At 42.6% G+C, this 24,777-nt stretch overlaps 1 protein-coding gene across 1 annotated transcript in view; it reads right to left on the minus strand.

Annotated features, from left to right (window-relative positions):
* BACE2 (beta-secretase 2) overlaps nt 1–24,777 on the minus strand; it is a 47,714-nt gene that overhangs the window by 19,783 nt on the left and 3,154 nt on the right. Inside the window, exon 2 of the mRNA XM_079312499.1 lies at nt 5,519–5,607. Within this exon, the coding sequence (XP_079168625.1) occupies nt 5,519–5,607 (89 nt within the window). The remainder of the gene's footprint in view (nt 1–5,518; nt 5,608–24,777) is intronic.

Below are 24,777 nucleotides of genomic sequence, written 5' to 3' on the forward strand. Positions count from 1 at the left end.
GCAGGAATACATGAGATAATATTTCAAAATGCAGGAGTTCAAGAGATACTGCTATTACCTGCATCTGATCACTTCCACTGCTCCTGTGTAATGCTGCATTTGTGTGACACACAAAGGAACAACTCTGCTCAGGCAGGGTCTACAGAACACCTCTGTGACACTGGCAGCACATTCATAAATCAAAACAGAGTTTGAATAATTAGTGGCATAAGGGAAACTGTGGGGCAGGAAATGAACACAGGGTTCTTCATGTAGGAAAGTGTCTGGCCAGGCAGAAGAAGAGGAAACATCTGAAATCAGAGAGAAAACTGAGTGCTGGGAGAATAAAACACATAAATCTGCAAACACAGCAGTGCATGACTAGAAGAGCAGCAGCACAGAGCCCTTCCACAGGCAGGAGGAGCCTGATGGATTGAGCTGTGGACCAGGACACAGAAAGACTGGATTCATTTTCCAGCACAGCTGGTGACCTTTTCCTTCCTCAACATTTGTGCCTCAGCTTCCCCACCTGTAGAAATGGATATGGAGACACTCATCTCCTTTGTAAAGTTCACAAATGTCTTACTGAAGAGAACACTTTATTACTTCCTTCAAGGAGCAAAACTGGTAATGTGGGAAGGGATCTTGCAGTAAATTATATTCTGTTCTGCAAAACCACTTCCTGCCAAATCCTCCTGCAGGTGATCAGCCAGTCTGGTTTTTTTTTTCACCTTTCCACCTCACTGACCTAAAGGAAGAAAACTTTTAGAGATCAAAACCAGAGACTTCTTGTAATTCATGGGCTGAGTGTTTTAAAACAAACAGGACAGGAAAGAAAATAACAAACAAGCTGTTTTGGCTGTGATGAGAAAAGAAGAAATTCACCTCTTCCAGCAGGACAAAGTGTATCTTAGCCAGAGGAAAGGAACAAGGGCTCCTAGATCTTGGTGCTGTAGTAACCCTGCTCCCTTCTCCCTCTCATTCCTATTCCTGTCCTCTCTCCAAAGCAGCCCCAGAAACCTGGTCCTCAAACCTCAAATGGATCTTGAACCCCAGCTGAACAAACCAGCAATGGGTTTTCTCTTTCTCTAATTTTCTCTTGCAGAGTTAATCCTCGTTACCAGCACACAGCACAGAACAAAACACAACCAGAATCTCATTTCTCATGTCACCATCCCTTTGCAGCAAGCTCAGCATGGCAACAGCAAATCCACCCCAGGCAGGAAGCCCTGTGTGGCACTGACCCTTCCAAACAACTTTCAGACAAAGCAAATGTGACAATACAACAGAAATTATTGATTTCTAACCAAGAAGCCCCATCTAATCTGCAGGGCTTCCATAAAAACTTTATAATTCACCCCAAACCACAACCTGTAGAGTGCACACAACCAACCTTGCAGGATCACACTGCAAAAGCAGCAGTTTCTTTTGTTTGATGGTGTATAACTTATTGTATTACCTCAATTTACTGTCTATATTTCTTTTACCTCCTTATCTCTTGGAAAGATCAATTCTTGAGCAGCTTGCTTTTGAACCTTCAGATGGTGAGGCGGTAGTAGTCTTTATTTATTTACTGAGTAAAACTGAATACTGATCCTGAATACTGAGAGCCCTGAGCATGCCAGATTTACATACTGCTGCAGAGCCATCACTGATCACTTGGGTTCAGTGTAAAAATCCCTTTATATGGCTGTTTGAGTAGCTCTTTTATCATAAGTGGAGTACTCAACAAAACTACTTGTTGTTTTGAACAGCATGCAAAACAAACACTGTGATTTCTTTTCAGTTCAGGACAAAGCAGGTCATTTTGCAAAACCTTATACATGGTGGTGACTTATAGAGCATGATTATCACAGCAAACTCAGAACTTTTCACAGCAAAGGTTTGTCAGAGCCACTGAAAAGCCCAAGTTGTGAAGGAGTGCATGGTAACAGCTTTACTTGCTTTGCACAGAAAGAGCCAGATAATTAAACAGCAGGATTATATCACATAGATTAAATGATACACAACATCATTTAACAAGTTAGTTCTGGAATTGCTCCAGGAGGGCTCTTCCTGAAGAACACACTCTCTGGGTCCTTTGAAACAGAGATAATGCCTTTCCCATGCACCCCCCTCAATTTCAGTCAAAAAAGAATCATGCATTCAATTTCTGATTTTGATCATCTGAATAAAATTAAACTAAGAGTGTGGCACCAGGAAATTAAGACCCATCACTCTCTCCAACACAACATGAATATTCTAATAAGCACACATCTATAACTCATAAGACATTAATTTAACAAATTACTAATCTTTCTTTCCCCTTGTCTTCAACTTGCAGCTTAAGATTTCGGAAACACTCCATGACAATATAGGGAAAAACTCCAGGAGTGATTAGCAGATGAGAGGAAACTCCTTTATCTAATTTTAAGTGTTCTTCCCAGGAAGGGAGAAAAGTGCCCATAGGTTGTTTTTCTCATTTGCACGTGGGCAAAGGTCACTCTTGGGTAATTTTACAGATGCAGCTGATGTGATATCAATGCCCCTGTTTACCATCCCTGCAAAATCATGACAACCAAGTGTGCTGCTTTGGGCAGGGGACAGAGTTAATTTTCTTCACAGCAGCTAGCACAGGCTGTGTTTTGGATTTGTGCTGAAAACAGAGCTGGAACATGGGGATGTTTTTGTTATTGTTGAGCAGCTCTTGCACAGAGCCAAGGTCTTTGCTCCCTCTCACTCCACCCCACTACTGCCAGGCTTGGTGAGAATTTGGGAGGGGACACAGCCAGGACAGCTGACCCCAAATGACCCCAGGGATATCCCACACCATGGTGTCATGCTCAGCATATACAGCTGGGGGAGAAGAGAGAAATGTTTGGGGTTTTGGTGGGGGAGTGAGTGAGTGGCTGTGTGGGGCTGAGTTGCCATTGGGGTTTAAACCACAATGCCAGGGAAGGTGTTCTGACTCTGGGAAGAGTCTATCCTAAGGTTAGTCTCAAAAAGAGACAGGCAGCAGCACCCAAGGAAGTGGAGGTCACTGGGCTTCACTTCCAGTCAGGAAAAATCCCAAATAAAACGCTCTGGAGTCTGTTTCCAAGCAGGTGAAGGACAGTCAGGCAGCCACAGACACTCCAGGAGGAATTTCACAGGCACACCACCCCTGATCTCACTGCCTTCTACACCCAGGCTGGGTGCACAGATGGGGAGAACAGTGGCTGTGGCACATCTTGGGCTCAGCCAGGCTTTGGACATGCCTCCCATGGCATTCCCATCTGGAAGCTGAGGATGTGGGGCTGAACAAACCAGCCATGGTGGGGCTGAAGAGTGGAGACATTGATTCCTGACAAGCAGAGAGCCCCAGGGGTTGTGAGAGGAGGACAAACTCTTCCACAGCTGGGGAAAGAAGGCTCAGGAGAGACTTTCTCACTCTTTACAAGCCCCTGTAGGGGACAGGAGGGTGCAGCCAAGTGAGACTCAGTCTCTTCTCCCAGGCAAATCAGCATCAAGCTGTGCTGAGAGAGGCTCAGGCTGGACACCAGGAGGAATTTCATCATGGAAAGGGTTGTTAAACACTGGGACAGGCTGCCCAGGGAGGACTCATCCCCCTGGGGGTGTCCAAGGAAGGGCTGCAGGTGGCACTCAGTGCTCTGGGCTGGGGACAAGGTGGGGATGGGTCACAGCCTGGACTCCAAGGTCCTGGAAATGTTTTCCAACCTCACTGATTCTGTGTTCTGTGAATGTTTTCATCAGGAACCTACCTGAAGGACAGACAGCACACTCAGGTGTGCCTGGGATCTACATCATGCTGACTGTCACAGCCACAAGTGACATTTTTTGAGGTTCAGGTTGGATAACAGGAAATATTTCCTCCCCAGGAAACTGGAACAGCACTGGAACTCTGCCTGGACAGGGTGTGGATTCTCCATCCTCAGAGGTTCACAGGACTTGGCTGGGCTCAGCATGGCTCACCTGCTCTGTGACAGCCCCAGCTCATTTGGGATCTGTGCCAGGGGACCTACACAGCTTTCTTGCAATCAACATTTTAAAAAATATCTACTTGATTTCACTGGGACTCCAATTTATCCATTTAAATGTAGTTAAAATACTTAAAATGGAAGGAGCATGGTGCACCCAGGAGTCTGCTAATGTTTGTATTCTGAGCACACTGCAGGACTCCAGCAGTGCAACCCAAACCACAAACTGTTGCTGCAATTGCTCTGGACTGTAATGACTTGATTTTGAGTAATTATACAAAGCACCCTTAACCAACTCTTCAGAGCCTGGACTTCAAGGTTTCATTGTTTACCTTATATTAAAGTTCTCAAAACACAGTGTCCACTGAGAACACCAATCAGAAGCTGTAACCTTCACATGATTTCAGTTTGTCTTTCTCCACACACAAGCTCTGCTGTTGCTGTTTTTAATTGTCTGTGTTTCTGATGAGAGAGGCCTTGTCCTCCTAGTCTCAATAACATCAATTAAGAGACAAGGGAGAAAGAATGCTTGTGCTTTTAATTCTTGCAATTAAGTTTTCTCTAGCCACTGCCTATGGAAGGGGATAACTGGCTGGCATGGGAAACCCTGCAGTAGTGCAGAAATTGTCATTAAGTGCAAATTCTGGATTTTCCAGACCTGTATCATATCAGCATGATGTGAAATATCTCCATTAACATCTAAATATATGACAGGTGATGAGGCTACTGTACTAAGCAGCATGGAAATAATAGATTTCCCTCCATTCTCAGTGCACCTTATTGGAAAAAAACTGTAAAACCCCAGTTAAAACACATATGAGGTAGTGAGAAGAGTGATACTCTCCAGTTTCCCAGCACTGTTAGTATTTTTATCCATATGCTTCAGCTAAAGATAGACACTGCATTTTGGAGAAGTTTACCTGAAATAATTGAAAGTAGAGAAAGGCAGAAATGAAGGAAGAAGAAGAGGAAGTGTGATTCAGGCAGACAAAACTTGGCTGTGATTAATGTCAGTTTATGCTGAACACAGCAAAATTAGAGCATAACAAACACCAGAACCACCAAGTTGTATTTCATAAATAACCAGATTCATCAGGGTCTGTCCAGATCACTGACTGATTGAGGCCTGTGGCCAAACTAAACAACAAATTAGGTTTTGACTAAGTAATTTTGCTTCTGGATGAAATGTCAAGTAACTGATACAATTACCAGCTTTTAATTTTTGCTTTCAAACAATGGCAAAGCATATAGAAACTTTTAATTCCTTGCAAGTGTATTCAGGTAAGAAATTGGCTGAAATTGGTGTGATTTTGCAAATGATTTTTACCCTGTAATCATCTTTTCTCCAGTTCTAATTAGTGCTGCTGATGTTCACTCAGAGCTCAGCTGTGCTGCCACCACTGGGGCTGTTGATAGTGTCAGGCAGGATTTTGCATCAGGCAAAGCCAAAATTCCCACCAGGCAACCAACATGGGATGTGACAGGAGCCCCAGGAGCTGCCTTATCATCCTGCCTTGCATGCAGGAGCCAGGATCCAAAAAACTCCCCCTAATTTCCACCATGGGTGCAGAACAGGTACTTACAGCTCAGGATTGAAGTAGGATGTGACATCAGGATCAGGCACACCTGCTACAGCAAAATTGCTGCTCCCAGTGTCAACCAGGATGTTTAACTGCCAAAAAATAAAAAGGAAAAAAAAAAAACAGGAGAGGTGATTTGCATATCCAATTAAACAAATGAACAATAACAAAAAAAATCACTGCACTTTTTGTCTAAACTATCTTCAATTTTAAAATCATGCTGAGCATTGCCCTGAGAAATAAATTTAGTGTCACTTTTGGGAAAGATATGCTGCTGCAGCCCAGCCAAAACAGCTGATCATGGTGAAATACTTTAAAATAGTTCTGTTCCTGGAAGGGGGAAAACCCACCAAGCCCACATTTGCACAGCAGATGAATTCCTGAACATCTCAAATTTCTCTTTGGCCCAAGCCCACATTTGCACAGCAGATGAATTCCTGAACATCTCAAATTTCTCTTTGGCCCAAGCCCACATTTGCACAGCAGATGAATTCCTGATCATCTCAAAGTTCTTTTGGCCCAACCCATCAGTCTTGGCAAGCTGTCCAGAGCACAGGCTGAATTATGGACTGCTTAAAGCACTGTTTGTCTCAGCTTGGGAGATTCAAGGCAGGGGCTGAGTGCAGGTCTGGACAGAAATAAGCAGAAGCACAAAGCTGCCTTTTGGATTGGGAACCACAGGATGAACACTACTTCACCCTGAGCAGCCTTTACCACCTCCAAAAATGAGGGTGGCAGAATTACTAACACCATGACTGAAAGGTGGCCTAAGAGGGGGTCACTTGTTTGGCTCATTAGGAGGCTGATTTAGGCTGGAAATTGCCACACAGACAAAATGGGACACCTCCTGTCCCCATCTAGCTCAGGCTGGTCCATCACAGCTGCATGCTGGCAAAGCTGAAGGAACTGCAGGATCACATCTTTCAGTGAGATCTGGAAACTACATTAGGTGCAGAGCCATTAAATGATAAGTTTAAGTCAGCCAGATTCTCTACTGCTACCAAAAGCAATGGTCACACTCTTCCCCTGCTCTTGGCTGGATGATTCCCTGGCAAAGCCACAGGGCTGTGATGCAAATCAGATCAGGTTCCTCACCTACAGATGCCAAGAAAAATTAATAATCTGCCCTATCAGACAGCCACTCAAATGAATATGGGAGGAGAAGATACCAGAAAAGGGTGATTCCCTTGGTCTCAGACTGGCTTAAAACACTTGCTCCCCAGAAAAATATTAAAGAATTAAGAATTTTCCTGTAGGAGGGAGTGAGAGACAAAGATTTTAAAGCCAGCTCAAACCAGCCCCTCTGGCAATCCCCATCACTCCTTAAAATGTGACATAGCTTGGGAACTACAAAGGAAAGGGCAAGAGAGAACAATCAGGGAAACAAGTTTGGTATTGACAAAGAAAGTGGAGAAAAAGGGCTGAGCTCAGAAATAAATGTGAACACAAAAGAGGATGAAGCATTTGAAAAAGAAGTGCTGAGTCCTTCTCTAATATAACTGAGAGTAGACAAAAAGTGTGAGTCAATGTTTAAAAACATCTTTGGTTTGCTCAGAGGAGGAAGGAGGTGATGGTTACCCTTGTTTCACCCTTTCAATGCAGTATGGGGCTGAGGAACTCTGAGATTTAAACAAGAACATAAAACCAACCAGTAATTTCTGAGAATCTCTTCTGAACTGCAGGCACACTCTGCCATTGGCATTCCCAGCCCTAATCTCACACAAATTTTAAAACAAAAAAGAAACAAACCAACAACCTTAGCCAAGTGCCTCACTGCATCCCAGATTTTAGATTAAGCAAAGACAATACATTAAAATTTATTTTGCAACCACATGAGCTAGACAGAGACATCTAAGAACCAAAGGACATCTACAAGTTCACTTAGCTCCAGGAGCTGAGGCTTTAAAAGAAAATAAGAACCTCTGAGGCACTGCAATAAAATCCAAAGTTTGCTACATACTTCATTTCAAGGATATCAAAAGCCTAACATTTTTTTCAACTACCTAAGAAAGCACAAACTATTCATTTTCCCCCCTTCTCTGGCATAGAAATCATATTAAAAATAAACAACAAAGAGCAGCTACAACGTGTGCATCTATCAGTACCGACAAAATTTGCCTCCAAGGGGTGCTGCAGGGCTTAAATTAATTAGCCTTTCCAAGACAGTCTGTGATGCTTGAGTAATGGGCACCATATATCAGCTGCATAAATACATGTAGGTGTTGCCTTAGCCTCAGTGATATACATGGCACCATGCACAGAGGAGGACTTGGGGGAAAAAAATCAAAAAAATCCAATCAAAAGCAAACAAAAGCCACTAAATATGACACACATGAAAGTTATTTTACCCCCACACCTTAAATACAATGTTATCACAGAATCACAACCATGGGAAGAAAGGGCAAATTCACTACCCACAGGATGGAGCAAATCAAGATTTGCAGAAGAAAAGAGATATCCCCCCACAAGGCAGGAGGGAAAGCACAAAGCTGGCTGGGCACAAAGCTGCAGCCCACTGGGACACAGCAGTGCTCACATGACAGATGCCATTGAGGCTGACATTCTCCATCCACATGTTTGTGCATAATGAGATGCAGGCAGCCAGGGCAGACACTGATTTATTGTAGTCCCCACAATAGTGCCAGTATTAGCAGTTCATTCTGGGGTGGGTATAACTTACTGAGTTCCCTTTCTCTCCTGGCCACCCTTTGGGTCAGAATTTTCTTTAGTGCCTTCATGTCTCATTAAGAGCCACTTTCATGTTGTCCCCACTGGAGCCTGCTCCATTCCATGCTGGGCTCGTGGAGCAGCTTCAGGCAAGTTCTGGAGAGTCACAAGGTGGCCACTGAAGGAGCCATGGCCCAGGGCTGTCCATCCTGCCCAGTCTTACTCAGCCATGGAGAGCAGCCCTGCTGGGAAGGACCTGGGAGTGCTGGTGGGGAAAAGGTTGGACATGCCCTTGGAAATGTCACCTTGCAGCCCAGAAAGCCAAAAGTGTCCTTGGCTGCATCCAGAGCAGTGTGGGCAGAGGTGAGGGATCTGTCCCTGTGCCCTGCTCAGGTGTGACCCCACCTGGATCCTGCATCCAGCCCTGCCCCAGCCCAGGGAGGAGCTGGAGCTGCTGCAGAGCCCAGAGGAGGCAGCAGGATGAGCAGAGGATGGAGCAGCTCTGCTGGCAGGAAAGGCTGGCACAGCTGGAATTGTTCACCTGCACAGGAGAAGCTTTGGCTGAGCTCAGTGTGGCCTTGCAGGGCCTGAAGGAGCTGCAGGAAACATGGAGAGAGACAATTCCCAAGGGATGGAGGGACAGGAGACAGGGAATGGAGGGACAGGACACAGGGAATGGAGGGACAGGACACAGGGAATGGCTCCCACTGCCAGTGAGTAGGTTTAGATTAGATATTAGCATTAAAACCAATGTAAAACTGCTTTCATTTTGCTTTTGGAAGAAGCAAAATTTTTTATTTTTGGTGGGTTTTTTTGTGGTTTCCAAGTTCAGTTTCAGACCTACACAACAGACACAGAGCAAATGCACTAAATTGTTCCTTTCCCCCAAAGGTCACCTTAACCACAGCTCTGGGACATGAAATCTACATCTAATAAAGTGCCTGGAGATTTTTTTGCTGTCTGCATTTCCTATATGCAAATAGTGTTGTTATTATGAACAGGAGGCTCATAAAGTTCCCTATTTTACAGTAAGCAAGACAGGATCATCCACCTCTGCCACAACAAACTCACAGAGGGAATCTGACACTATCTGCCATTAATTTGTGGTTATAAAAAGAAGCAAATCCAAACTTTTTTACTGAAAGTCACAAGCACCAGAAGCAGAAGCCTCAGAGGTCATGCATTTTACATTTTTTCTACTCTGCAGGGGTAGAGACACTAAAAAAATCCCCAGTCCTAATGATTTCTTTCAACTGGAAGGCAAACATTTTGTCAGTGCTTCAAGGATCCCTTCAACTTTCCAGTGCTTGATTTAGCACCAGCACCAAACAGCACTTTCTGCATGCTACACAACTTCAATAATTTAACCTACCCCTATGTCTTTCATATTTTTAAGCCTTCCATTGCTTAAATATTGCTGTGTTTTGCTGTCAGAAAAAGCAAAAAATGCCTATTGCTGTGTTATCTTCTTTTCCCTCAGCAAAACTTTGGGTGTGTGGGGTTCAGGCACCTGCCCTGGTACAGCAGGTGATGTCAATGTGATGACATCCACACCAGGCTGGTTGTTATTCACACCTCATTTAACTGCCTGGCATAAAACAATTTGCAGCTATCCACCATGCATTCACAAAGTGATTCCTTCACATTTTCAAAGGAAAGTGAGAGCAGCAATCATTCATTTTTTTTGTTGCATAGAGATTGCTTGTATCCCTTAGCTGGGACAGAAGTTGCCTCTGTTCTGGTACACACACTTGGTAAAAGTTTCTCTTCCCTATTTTAGTTTGAGGTTGGGAGGTTTTGGTAACTTCCAGAAAAATATACAAAACAAATTCCACAGGCTGAAAGTGCAAAATGGATTTTTTTTAAAGCAGCATCCAAGTGTGGAACCCTAGGGCTTGCCTGTTGCTGGAAACCTGAATCCTGGGAGTTTTGAGTTTTCTGTGCTTTCTGGCACTGACCCCCAGGAGAACACTGCTTTTGACCTGAGGCCTTGGAGAAGCTTCCAAATTTGAGTGATGGAGTTAAAATCACTGGTGTGTAGTTAAATAGAAGTGTGTGATTTCACATGGTGAAGGGTTTTGGATTTTAGAATATAGTAATAGGTATGGGTCAAGATGAAGGTTCTTGGGCGTTGTCTCTTTCCTCCTTCTTGTTCTTTTTCTTCATGATTTCAGGCAGCAGTTTTTGGTTGGAGAGTTAGTGCTGCACTGAGGGTCACAGGAGTTTGGTTATTGGGTCAAAAGTATAAATAATGTAGGTGTAAGCTCTTAATTGGATAGTCAGCCTTTAAAAGACCTTGTCACTGACTATATTCACCTCCATTTCCTCACTTTTGGCTTGATAGCTAGAAGTACTGAAGAACTCTGTGCTTTAAATAAGATTTAATAAACAATCAAGTCTGAATGAGAAATCCACCATGTTTCAATGCTGACTCTGAGTGAAGGCAGAAGAAAATAAAGACAAGCCACTGGTTAGATGGTGCAACAAACCCCCTACAGCCTGCAAACCTGTTGCTTTTGATGTGATTCTCTGGATTACCCACACTGAACTAGGGATACTCTTCATCCCCACTAAAAGACTGGTCCATAGAAAAAAAACACTCTATTTTTTTTTCCAAGTTCATGGGTCTGATCAATCCCTTTAGGTCAAGCAATGAAGTTCCACCACTGCACAAGCAAACTTTGCACTTGAAAGGAGGTTGGAGTGAGCTGGTGTCAGTCTTTTCTCAAGTGACAGAATGAGGGGGAATGGCCTCAAACTGGATATTAGGAACAATTTTTCTTGGAAATTGTTGTAAAGTACTTAACCAGACTGGCCAGGGAAGAGGAAAAATCATCATCCCTGGAATTATCAAAAAGGCAGGTGGATATGGCACTTGAGAACATAGTTTATTGGTGAACATGGTGGTGGTGCTGAGTTGATGGCTGGACTTGATCTGAAAGGTCTTTCCCAGCCTCTAACCATTCCATGATTCTGCAAAGAAACCAGACTGCAAAAATGTGTTTGGATGTGTTCATTCCTGCTTCAGCTGAAGCATAGGGAGTGGGGGAAAAAAAGGAGTAAGATTTGCACACCAGGGCCATAATAAACAATCTCATTCAGCCTGACATTTACTGTGGGGTTCAGTCAAAACTTTAATGATAATTGATAGTTTCCTTACAGGTCAGCAGAGCAAAGAAGCTGGCTGTGTAAGAATTCATAGAATCACAGAGTGTTTGGGTTGGAAAGGACCACAGATATCACCCAGTGCCACCCCTGCCATGGCAGGGACACCTCCCACTGTCCCAGTGCTCCAGCCCCAGCGTCCAACCTGGAACTGAACATTCCAGGGATCCAGGGGCAGCCACAGATGCTCTGGGCACCCTGTGCCAGCCCTGCCCACCCTCCTGAAGGAGAATTTTTTTCTGATATCCAGTCTAAACCTACTCTCTTTTAGCAGTGATCTCTTTTCATGCTGAAAACTACAAGCCATCATTCCTCCTCTGGGATTTTGACTCAACCCAAGGGCACCCCTTTCTTCTGCCTTTTCTCTTGTCCTCAGTAAAGGACTTGATGATCTTGAAGGTCTCTTCTAACCTAGTCACTCTGTGAATTCTGTGAAAGAGCACAACCATTCCACACCAGTAACATTCATGTGCCACTCAAAATCTTGTCCTGCTGTGCTTTCATGATTTCTCCCAAAGCACCCACTTAAAACAGGGCTTGTGATTCTACTCTGCTTGCTGGAGCATGTCACACAGTGAACTATGACAAAGTTAAAAAGTTTTTATCCCCATGTAGAGACCAGAAATAGGAATCATCCCATTACCTGCTCAGGAGCTGTTACCACACATCACAATGGAGATGTAGAAGTCCACCCCATCTCACCCCTGAGCATCCACCATCTCTTAATTCTCTTTCTTATTTTGTCCCACACATAATAAACTCTTCAGAAAATAATCTGCTAGACAGTGCTTAGAAAAAAAAGAAGAAAAGGGTTCAAAGAAGTGCTGCTTCTTTTTAGGGATTAGCAGCTAGAAATCATTTGGGTAACAGCTCTTCTTTTGCAAGCTGGTTAATAGATAGGAAAATTAGTTGGCAATTTAAATGCTGCCTCATTTAACACAATGATTCCTAATTACATTATCAGCCCATCTGGCAAGAATTGCTTACAACCATCACACAGAAAAGAAAACACCACTAACTATATGCTGTGTTTGCCCACAGTTATTACATGTTATTATTGGCACTGACTGTCAGGTTATTTCAGCAATTTGTTTCTACAAATTAGAAATGCTACAATATACAGTGGGTTTTTAAGCACAGACATACTGTATGGGTTTTTTTTCTCCCCTGTGTTACTTAGAGTTAGCATTTACAGCCTACTTTCTAATAAAAAAAAAAAGTATCAGAAGGCTAGGCTTTAATATAGATTCTTCATCTGTTCCTCTGAAGATGCAGAAATAAAATCAATTTAAAAGATGAGTTATGAGAAATTTTTGGAAGCATTTCTAGATGTAGAGGACTGCAAAGTCAGATATAAACTTGAAAAGCCCCCACAAAGACAGATTTCTGCTTGCAGAATAACGTGCACTTTGGTTAAAAGGTAAGACTGAAAACAAAAATATGTAAATTTGTTGGACTGGCACACTGCCCATGAACACTGGGGCAGGGATGGACTCTCCCATTTCTCAGTGCTCACCAGCAGCCTCTGCACTGGAGGAACACCTCACTCCAAAGCCAAATGAGCTTCTGCAGCTTGGATGGAGTCATACTGCACCTTGGAGGAGGAGGAGGAGGAGGAGGAGGAAGGCAGACCCACATTTTACACCAAGTCCAGGAGGAGTATCTCCAGTGCTGCCCTGAGTGAGCTCACCTCCCCAGAGAAAACACACCTACCTCCAAAAAACCCCTCCCATGGACCCACCAGCCAAGATAACAGAGGCATTGTGAGGAAAGAAAAAAAACCCAAACCAGAATGAGATTAATTTTCTAGTGACGTTTGTTCAGCAGGTGGTGCCCACATTCTGCTGCAGCTCCAGGGATGCAGAGGGAGGTGATTTATTGCTGCACGAAGACGTGGGCAAACCAGAAGGTCAAGTTTATCACCAGAGATAATTCCTGCTTTCACAACAGCAGAAGTTTGTCACAGAAACTGCGCTGTGTTTGTAGTCTGGGGAGTTAACAGGAGAACAAGTGGCAGCCAGACCAAGCTCTCAGAGAGTGTTTGGCCTTTGCTGCCATTCCCAGATGGTGCCAAGACCTGGGATTTACATTCACTACCTTTACATTTACTGCCTCCACTCTCACTCTCTTCCCCAGCCACTTAAAACATTCCCAAACACTCTCACACCCTCACTGGGCTCAGCACAAAACCAAGAGTTTTTCCCCTCAATCTCTCCATGATCTGCACTGTTAGACTGGAAGGAATATTTCTTTTTTCCTGCCTGAAAAGCAATAATCTCTTTCTTTGCCAGAAGATTACAAAGTACTATCTGGATTAGCCAATCTATCCGTGCTTAAGAGCACTGCATGCATCTGTAGTGGAGATTTGTATAAAAAACACAAATGCTAAAATGACAGATTGCTCTGAAGTATAAACTTGCTAAACTAAATTGTGAGTTGAAATATGAGCATCTGACTGTGGGACTGATGAATAGTCATTTTGAAGAAAAATATTACAGGAAGTGCTTTATATATATTATCATTTTGACAATAAGGGAAGGCTATTATGGTTTAAAGACAAAAAAAAAAAATAGTCAGCCAATCAATCCTGGTAACAAAACAAAATATCTATTCTTCATTTCCACGCTCTCCTTCCTGCCAATGCCCTCGGTTCCATAAACATTAGCATTCTTTCTGCACATGCCATCTCATGTGCTATCTTATTTTTCAGGCTGAAATTTATTTGCTGTGTCTAGATTTATCATACAACACATCCATCCTATTCATGCTATATGAACATGCTTTGCTGTTGAACATGAGCCATTACTTGCTTATCTTAGAGCTGTGTGAATCGTAGCAATTTTGTCTCATTGCCTTTTCAGAAAAGATTAACCTTTTTCCCCCTCTTTTTTATTATTTCCCCCCTCCCAGATATGAGTCTCTCACACCCTATAGGAGACAAAACCAGGTGTGTGAAGCAATCCTGAAGTTCACACAAACCAGCTGCAGCTGAAGTCATGCTCTGCTCTAAGCTCTGGGTTTTAAGGAAAATCTGGACTAATTAAAGAGTAATAACAATAATCTAGAGGTGTAGAAAAAAAAATCATCTCTAAGTAAGCATTGACAGGCTTTAAATAGCTTGAGAAGATGAAGGGAAAGTGTGATAGGTTTTTAACAGATGTAGGGGTACCACAGAGAGCCCCAGGGAGCCAAACCTTTCAGAAGGAAGAGGCTGCATGGAGCCAAGAGGTGCCTTCATCAGCCTCCCCCAGGGCAGCCACCAACACTTCAAATAGAGTCAGAGTTACTGAGAGCAGCAGAAATCCTCCCCAATTTCACTGAGGAAAACCTGTGTATTTGCTGTACTTACACCACACATGTTCTTGAATGGAAAGATAATGAGTGCCTAGATAAATGGAGGATTAAGAAACCCCCCCACAAACGCTCTGAAATTCAAGAACAAATGCATGAGACATCCCCTATCTGCCCTTAAGTGCAACACACAAAGCTCCTGTGAAACCCAAAAGCCTGTTTCCACCTGTTAGTAGATGTGAGGGAACTAAATTAATCAATTTCCTGGTAATTACAGCACAGCACTGATGAGGCAGGGAGGCTGTAAGACAAATGCCACTGGGAGCAGCTCTCACATTTAACTGCAAGCCTCCAGAGGAATCCCAGTGCCCACGCAGCCTTGGTTTAGAGACAGGCTAAGCCTAAGCCTTGTGCTGTGTCCTAAATTAGCAAGAATCTCATCTAGAGCTCACCCTTCCCTCCCTGGGGAACAGGGTGACTTAAGGTGCTGGAGAGACAGCTATTAATGCAGTAATTCCACAGCTAAAAGAGCTTAACTCTGGGAGATGTGCTTGAAAATGGCATCACCCATCCCACAGGCTCCTTCTCAGCATGGAACTCTCTCATTGGGAAACCACAGAGTGTCACCAGCACAGGGCAGACCTGCTGGGCACTGTCCAGCAGGATTTTGGGCTCTTTGGGACCTCTGATGGAGCTCAGGATGCTGCAGCAGGGCCTGGGGAGGGGGAGAGCTTCCAGCTCCACAGCAAACAGGGTCTGAGGATAAATGTCTGTGCCCACCAGAACTAATCAGGGCATGATCTTGCTAAAATCATCATGGCAAAGAATAGTAGAGGTTGGGGTTTTTTAACAGAGTGAAAAAAAAAAAAAAAAAAAAAAAGAAGAAATCATGCTACTACATTACCTTTCAGAATGCAATATTAAGGAGGGCTTTTTGCCTTTTTCTTTTTTTATTTCTTGGGTTAAGGAAATGAAATCAGTAAGCCTACATTAATGTATTATACCCAGTGAGTGATTACAGTTAGAAGCTGCATTCAGTTCAGAATTTCAATTTTCCGAGGCTTTTGCTCTCCAAAATTAGCTTCCAATTTATTTTGTCAGGTCATTCTTTTCTTTTCCTCTACTACTCATTAAACTCAAGGAAACTGCTGTCAAATAAAAAAATAAAAAAAAAAAATAAAGGCATTTTTAACTCTTCTACCTAACTTCAGAAGTCCTATAGTAAAAAAAAAAAAAAAAAAAAAAAAAAAAGATTGTTTTGAAACTAAATAAACAACCCTCCAACTGCAGTAAGACCAAAACATTTTTATACATATGTACAGAGCTAAGTAAACCCAAGAAGACTTGAAGTAACTAATGTTTAAACCTTCCTCACCCTGTAGGTGAGTCACTGCCCATGTTTACTGTGCTATCTGGAAATAACAAAATTCATCAAGGAAATGAAACCCATTCCTAATGTTCTTGAGCTTAGGCTAGAGGCATCCTCAGCCTCATGGGCACTGCTGATATTCTGATTTTCTGATATTCTCCCTTTGCCAAAGACACCACAGGAGAGGTTCAGTCCCACTCCTCTATTCCCACCTTCTTTCAAAAGTCTCCTTCACACCAAAGATATGAACTTCAACTTAATTTTGAATAAGATCTCAGGTTTCAATTGCATTGGAGATGTGAAACCAAGTGCCAAAGCTGCTCCTTCAACACTTAAGAAAGTTTTGTTTAGTTTTGTTCTGTGATTTGTTTTGTTTTAGAGAGACTATTTACAAGAGCATAAGGAATGGCTTCAAACTGAAAGAGAATAGGGTTATATGGGATATTAGGGAAAACTTCTTCCCTGTGAGGGTGGGCACAGCATGCCCAGAGAAATTTTGGCTGCCCCTGGATCCCTGGAAATGTTAATTTCCAGGTTGGACATTGGGGTTGGAGCAGCCTGGGACAGTGGAAGGTGTCCTTGCCATGGCAGGGGGTGGGATTGGATGATTTTTAAGTTCTCTTCCAGCCCAAATCCTTTTATAATTCTTTGATTTGAAGGTAGTGAGGAACTTTGAAAAAAGGCACATTTCAGAGACAAATAGAAAGAAAGTTAAACTCACAGGACAGCAGTGAGAAAAATCAGATTTTTCAGAAGGCTTGATGCCAAGTCTGATCTCTTACGTCTCCTCTCCCCATCACCTCACTCTTGTAATGACACAATTCTTTCCAGGTTTTTTTCCTCCCCTCCTCTGTCAAGATGTGTTTGTTAGCAAAGGTTTTTCAAGGCCTGGAGAGCTGTGATGAGGAGAGGTGAAAGCAGGACACCCCTGACTCATCAAGTCCATCCATTCTCCCTGGAATGAGCTCTTCCCAGCAGCACTTCCATCCCCACACTGTGGGGTACCACTCATTAGAGCATCCTTCCAGCTGCCCTTGCTGCCTGCTTTTAGGAATTCCTCCTCATGGTTTTTCCAGTGCTTCTCTTCAAGGACATTGAATGCTTAGAGAGATTTTTCCAGTCTGTTCTCCTAAAACAGTGTAACAACCCCAAAGTGCAGAAGCTTTCCCTGGGTTTTCTCTATCCACACAGCAACCAACCAACCTTCCCAACACATGGATATGATGCCATGGGAACACCCAGCTTGCTGCTTAAGAGAAGTTCAGGGCTCTGAAAGCAGCCTGGAAGTGCCATGTTCACCCAGTGAGATCCCTGGGTTAGCTGGGATGGTTGGGCATGGAGAGGTAAGTAAATAAGCACACACCTTGGAAAGCTATCCATCAACTCCCTGCACTTCAAAGCATGACCTTCTCTATAAAAATGCCTTGACTTGCTCTTCAGGCCTGATTTGCAGCACTGCCAGATTTTGTTTAACACGAGATCTGAGGAGCTGAAAAAGCCAATTTCACCTTTTAACTACCTGAACCACCTCTTCCTCACCTGCCATAGCAGCTCCCACCTCTTTCCTCCCTTTCTGCCCAGAAAAGCCACCATCCCACACTTTCACACACCTGCTGGGCTGGTAGGATGGCAAAGGGACATGACTGGATCTGCCAGTGCAGGAGAGGCAAGGGAAGGAGGGAAAAATCAGGATAAACCCCCCAAATTCATCAATGTCAGGCACAAAGACTGGAATTTGGCTATTCTGATTGTCCTTCTGGTTAGAAAAGTTGTGCCACACATCTGGTGAAAAGGTGTAGGGCCAGGCTTGCCACTGCTCTGTGCCACAGGAATGTGCACAGGCAGTCCCAGGGCTCAGAGCACAAACATGGTGATGCAACTCCAGTGGTTTTATTTCCCTGGCAATTAATAAAGGGAATACAATAGACAGAAGGCTTTTGCTCCCCATTGCACTTGACCTATTTAGGATATTGCCAAGCAGAGTTTGATTGTCATCAGGGGTGTTCCTTGGAATTGTACAGGGGAGTTCAAAGGCACAAACAGAAAACAGCTTTATGCTCCATATTAGCAGGAAGGACTATTTGATGGGGGGAAAAAAAAGAAAAAAAAAAATGCTGCTAACCAGTGTAATAATGATGTGTTTGATTAATTAAAAATAAGAATCATGCTTTTTATTCATATTTTTTCTAATGTTTTTACTTGAAAATTTGGCAAGGCAATTTAAAGGCAGTTTTGATTCTCATGTGAAATAAAATATGCTTTAAAAAAAAAAATTCTTTTTTGAAAGCAGCCCTGTTCCTCCCCTGCTATTGGAGTAGTTTATTTCTCTCTCTCCTTTTCAAACATTCCTCCTTTACTCTTTCCCCTGGCTAATACTGGAGAGGCAGCAGCTCTGGGAAATGAACCAGCTTCGCCCGTGGCTCATACATCATTACAATTGTTAACCAAGTTCCACTATAAAATCTTGATTACACAGGAGAACACAGAGGCATGCAGGAACACAGCTTCATTTCCAGATACCAGATTGAGTTTGTAGGGCAGGAATTTAAAGGACTTTGTTGTGCTCTGGGTTGATAAAGTCTGCCAGGACACACAACAGCACACGTCAGGCAGCTCCCTACAGCCCATTCCTCCACACAGCCACAATTCCAGTGTAGGAATAAACCTCCTTCTGCTTTGGCCAGGGGTTACATCCCACTGTGTGATGATGGATGTGTGATGGGAGCTGGAATTGGATGATCTTGGAGATCCTTTTTAACCCAAACCATTCCATTCATACCACTGGAGCTGACGGTGCTCTGGGCACTGGAATTGTGGAATTTTGTCCATTGGCAACACCTGCTGTGGAGAAAAGCTCCCAAATCTGGACAAAAAGCAGCAGGTAGCACCCCTGGCATCTGGTCACTTGCCAATGACCAAAGATCATTCAAGGTAAACCTGAAGGCTCAGCAGAGTGCAAGTGAAAATTAATTTTAGCTGGAACATGTAGCACACACCACACTCATAACCACAGCTCCTGAGAAATTCTGTGAACTTTCCCCATCCCCCATCTGTTTATCTCAGAGGTTCAAATGCAGAAATCTGGCACTTTGGATCATGTGAAATGTTCGTGTTACTCCCTGAAGGACTTTGCTTTGGAGAAGTAAATGAGAAGATGATTCTGTGACAGCAAAGCTGAAGCACTGTGACTGCATCAGATGTAACATTGCTCCAGCAGCTCCCAGACTTTTGGGAAGTGTCACCACCTTTGAACTCCCTCTGTCTTATTTGCAACCTGAGAGTAGCTGGGAAGAAAAATGAATGTATTAAATAAAAATCTCTTTAGTCACAGAAAAAGGTGGGATTGATGCATCATTTTCTGGCATGCCTCACACTTCACTCTACATCCACCAGGCAGCACAGTGAATAAAAGCAGAGCCTTTCCAAACCATGCTTAAACAGCACAGTAATATTGACCTGAAGAGCTCTGGCTTGAATCACAGAATGGTTCAGGAGGGACCTTAAAAATCATCCAATTCCAACCCTCTGCCATGGGGACTCCACTGGACCAGGCTGCTAAAAGCCCCATCCAACCTGGCCCTGAAATGATGCCACAAATGTTAATTTCTTATTCTGCAGACACTGACAGTCAAGGTTTCTGTATCAACAGGTATAATAATATAATTTTGGAAGTAAAATTTCCATTTACATAGAAAAAAAATGTGAGGAAAAAACCTCCCTGAGATTTCACAGTCACAACTTTCAAAACAGGTCCAAATCCTGCTGTCAAAACAAAACCCCCCAGGATTTCATTTTCTATGCCAAAACTATTTGCTGCCAATGGCATTCTTCAAATTCTTTTCTTCCTGAACGTCACAATAAAATTTTCAATTTGGCACATGCAGGACCCAAGCTTCCATATGATGACAAAGCAGGTAAAACCTTTTATTCCTGTAGAAACCCCAGATCCTGATCTTCTCTGGTGTGAAGCTTCTTATGGAAACAAAATAGGAAACAGAAAGAGCCTGGGTGGTGAAAAAATTCTCACATCTGGCCTTGACCTGAGCCTGAGCACTAGGTGGGCTCCAAGGGGCTCTTCTAAGAGCAACTCTCACAGGCAGATCCACTCACAAAAATCAAGGAATTTTCTGAGAGATGGCTGCCAAAAGCACCCAATTATTTTTCCCCTGTCAAATGGCAGGAGCTGGCCTTTAATCCCTCCCTCAAGTGGAAAGGTGACTCTCAGTTCTTCAGTTGTCATGTCTTTTTCTTTAAAGCAAAAATGCCACTTTTGGAGTTTTGGATCCCCAAGGACGGATTCTTCTCTGTATTTGGGGAGGAGAAGCTTACCAAGTGTTACTGCAGCATTAATACCTTTCCTCTTTTAAAATAAGACCAGACTAGGATGTGAGACCAGCATTTTCCCTGAACACATGCAATCCAGCTTAACAGCAGTTTTTGCTAGTAAATAGGTACAAAAATAAGCCAACCATAGAGCTAAATAAAATCAACTAATTTTAGTTCCTCAAGCTGAGCAGAGGACAAAATCTACAAGTAATTTGTTTTTTTTTCACAATATCAAATTATCAGTAAGCAGTGGTGAGGGGAAAAAGGAATTGCAGAGTGCAATTACTGTCTTAACAGATTCCCTTCAAAAGAGCCTAATTATGACACATTAATTGTATTCAGTGAATTGTAATTTTCACCTGAATAAGATCTTTCCCCTCCATCTAGCTTGTTTTCCTCAAATTCCCTCCATGTAATACCCCACAGGTTTCATCTGTTTGAGAAAGATTCTTAAAAAAAAACCAAAATAAAAATCTAGAACATCTGTCCCCAGCTGCCCTCCTTGTAAAATATTCTTTGACATAAAAAAGCAGTAGGAAAGACAGGCAAAATGAAGAATGAGGGAGGAATTCAGAGGGGAGAACAAGGGGAAAGAGGTGCTATTGTACCAGTTTTTGGCAAAAGAGGGAGCAAACATTGACTCAGGTTTTCTGGAGGCTCCAGAGCTGGCTGTGCTCTGACGTGGCTGCTCTTGGATGTGCATGGCCAAAAGTCCATGGCACAGGAGCCTGGAGTGAGGCTGCTGGACAGCAGCAGCTGCCCTGGCCAAGCTTGCATCCCAAGGGGGAGAAGTTTTCAGAGCTCCTTGGTGAGGCTCTCAGATGCCAGGCTGCTGTTTTTTTAATTTTTTTTTTTTTGGATTGAAGAACGAGAGATGGTATTTTGTGTTCGGACTCAGTTGTTTATGAACTTTTATTTAAGTACAGTGAGTGCTACAGTACTTTTAGATAACAAGCTAAAAAACAAAAAAAACGGAGTCTTATCTTTTTTTTTTTTTTTAAGGCTTAATCATTCAATTAAAAACTAATACTTACATTATTTTTACTTATGACCTAATGACTAAACGCTTGTGACTCGCAGTGTGATTATCTTTTATTCAATTAAAAAAGTATTATTTAAACTTTTAATTATTATTTAAACTTAAGAAGAAGAAGAAGGAATAAGAAGCAAGAAGAAGGAATAAGAAGGAAGAAAAAGTCACGTTTAATCTGTCTCATACTTATTATTATATTCTAAAACCTCAAATTCTAAACCCTTTACTACATGACATTACATACTTCTACTCAAACCACACACCAGTGATTTTAATCCCACCACTTAATTTTGGAAGCCTCCTCCAAGGCCTCAGGACAAAAGCAGTGTTTTTTGGGGGGTCAGTGCCAGAAAGCACAGAAATCAGAAATCAGCTTGGATCTACAGAGCAAACCCAGGCTGGAAAGCAGCAAGATGTAGGACTGTCAATAGCAGGAAAAAACACTTCCTTCTTTAAGGCAGCTGAGAGCTGCCTCTTTTGCTTTGAAGATTTGATCTCAAGCCCTAATCTATGCTGAAATAGAAGCAACAAGTTCCTTCACTTATTTACACAGGTTGTTTGTACAATTCAATCTGTATTTTACAGTAGGAAAAGGGGGAGAGAAGTCTGCCCAGCCCATACTGGAGAGGCACATGTGAGAGCCATTGCACCAGCTTCCCTTTTCCAACAGAGCTGTGCTTGACAGTGACCAGACAACACTTCAGACTCGTTTCACTTACACTGAGTGAGGAAATTTCAAAGATAATAATACGTGGAGGCAATGTAATAGCTAAGGTGTCCTCACACACTCAAAGTCACAAGTGCTCTTCAAGAAAATGAAGACCCCTGTGAGGTGTAGTAGCTTTTAAATCTGTCTTGCCAGATACAATCCCTAGAGCTCACAGTCCTCTAGTAGCAGAGAGGGAGAAAGGGGGAAAAAGCCCTAAACAAAAGCCCAAACAAGAAGAGAAAGATTTCTTCCTTAATAATCCAAATGAACCAAACACATGGAAATTCCACACGGGCTTTCTTTCATCCACTGTTTCATTTTCATCTCATTCCTACTCCAAACCCTAACTAATTTACACTTTATTCAGGCAAAACAGTTATTTGCTTGCCCTCTGTTCTCCTCTTTCCAGATGTAACTGATGCTTTTTCCTTGATAAGGAAAGAAATACAAAGTGGTAAAAAATGTGAGCCTGACACCTATTTCTTATGTTCCTGACAATAACTCTTCTGCCCTGACCCACCAGGATCTGAATTCAGGATTGCCACAAGCAGAGACCCTGGATAATAAAGCTTCCATCATTTCTCTGAAGAGGACAAAGCACTTTTAGAGGAAAAGTTAATGGGGCTCTAATCCCTAACTCTGGGAGAGGAGCACGTCCTGAGGAATGACCATGCTGAGCCTCTTCCATTCAGTGTAATTAGCACTCTTATTTAGGGTTATTTCTATAGTACAGGTTCTACTACCTCCACACAGTCCCTTTTTCCAGGGCTAATTTTGGGTGGAAAAAGGTGCTAGAATGCTGATTTGTAAAGGCAGGGACTTTTCAGTTAACCCAAACCTGGTATGTTTGCTTGCTTGTCTTGGGTCAAAAACATATCACAGCCCTCCAGACCACAGTTGTTCAGTGTATTATTCCTGAATTACAACTGCCAGGTCCTTGTTCTTTTTATTATGCAGGTATTCAACAACAACAACAACCAAAATTGTCTCAAATCACCATTCAAAAGCAGGAGTATTTTGCATTTCATTACTATTTCCACTAGACAGATCTGGAGGGAATTTGACACTGCCACCTCAAAACACTCCAAGACACCACAGAACTTGTCTTTGCTTCACAGCCTTTTGCTTCTTCAGCTTCATAAAGAACTCAAAAATAAATACAAAAGACCTTAGTAATTACTAAAAAAAACCCACAAAAAACACCAGAAAGAGAGACTTGTGATTGAACCTGCCTTCTGATATTTGAACAAAGAAAGATCAGATTTTCAAACTTCTTGTATCTAAAAAGACAGTGAGCCCCTTTTCAGCAAAATTAAGAAAGTGGAGCTGAGCTTGTTGGGGAATAGTACAGCACCAGAAATCAGATTACAAGAGCAGTTGAATCTTTCCTCACATCTTCATTCCTTCCAACACTCAGGGAATGAGAGCTACCACCAATTAGGGAATAATGGCTGCAAGTTCAGAACTTGTTAATGTGTGTGTACATCACCTTCAAAACATGAAGCCATAAATTCTGAGTCCATGACACACTAGAGGTATTTAATACCTATCCTTCTTTATCATTCCTTTATTTAATAGCTAGAAGAAATGGAAGGGGAGATAACCTCCTACCAATTATGTGGGAACTGAAGTTGGTGTTTTGCAGCAGAGGCTGTGAGACTCAACATCCACACTGACCTTAAAACTTGGGAGCAAGTTTATAGAAGGGGTTTTTGCTCACCCTGTGCACAGAACAAACTGCCATTAGGATAAACAGCAGATACCAAAGCCTCTTCATGAACAGAATGAGAAAGTGACACTGAAAGAGGAGCTGTGGCATTCACAGCACGAGTTGGATTCTTCTGTTGTTAACCAGCCCAGAGCTCTCAGGGACTACACTCTCTTTCACAGGGGAATTTCAGGAATGACATTTACCTGTTCTCAATAAAAACACAGCTTGGAAATGCAGTGGGACCAGCAGGACTAGCACCACCTCGTGCAAGAGGCAAGATGAGGCAATGGTTCTGTCCCTGAGAACATTCAATGCAGTCCAGATGGACTTCAAGAAAGCTGTGAAAAACATGAGTTTTTTTAAGAGTTTGACTATTTCCTTTTGGTCAAAAGCTTGTAGGAGAAACAAAATTAATATGAAGAGAACTGCAGTGAATATAGCAGAAAACCCTAAATGATATTTGATTCAATTTCCCACAGTGCTTATAATCTCAGGGTAGGAAAAATAATAAAAGATAGAGCAAAGGAATTCCATGGGATTATTTAAAGAAATAGCTAAGAGCACTGCACACAATTCATATTGGGCTCTTGCCACTTCTTATTTAAATCTGGAATTGGAAGAAGTGCACCTATACAGACAGGTACAAAGCACATATAAAGCGGGACACACAATAATACATCCATGAAATAAGGGACAAATACATCACACCCTTCAATAGAATAGACTGTTTTCACCTTTCACATAATTCTTAAGCAGGTCTACACGTGAATGAGTAAGAATTAGTGGGAGTAATAACATTTGACACCGACCTGGGAGCTGATCTGGAGATCTGATAGGATTAGGAAGGATACTGTATCATAAAACTGGAAATGATCAGAAACACTTTGGCTGCAAACACTTTGCAAAACTGGATTGACTGCACTGAAGTTTCCTGTCTTGGAAATAAAATAAATTTTGTCTTCACACAGCTGCTCTATTTTTGTACCGTCAG

This window comes from Erithacus rubecula, assembly GCF_903797595.1.
Source record: "Erithacus rubecula genome assembly, chromosome: 1".
In the NCBI taxonomy this organism is placed as follows: domain Eukaryota; kingdom Metazoa; phylum Chordata; class Aves; order Passeriformes; family Muscicapidae; genus Erithacus; species Erithacus rubecula.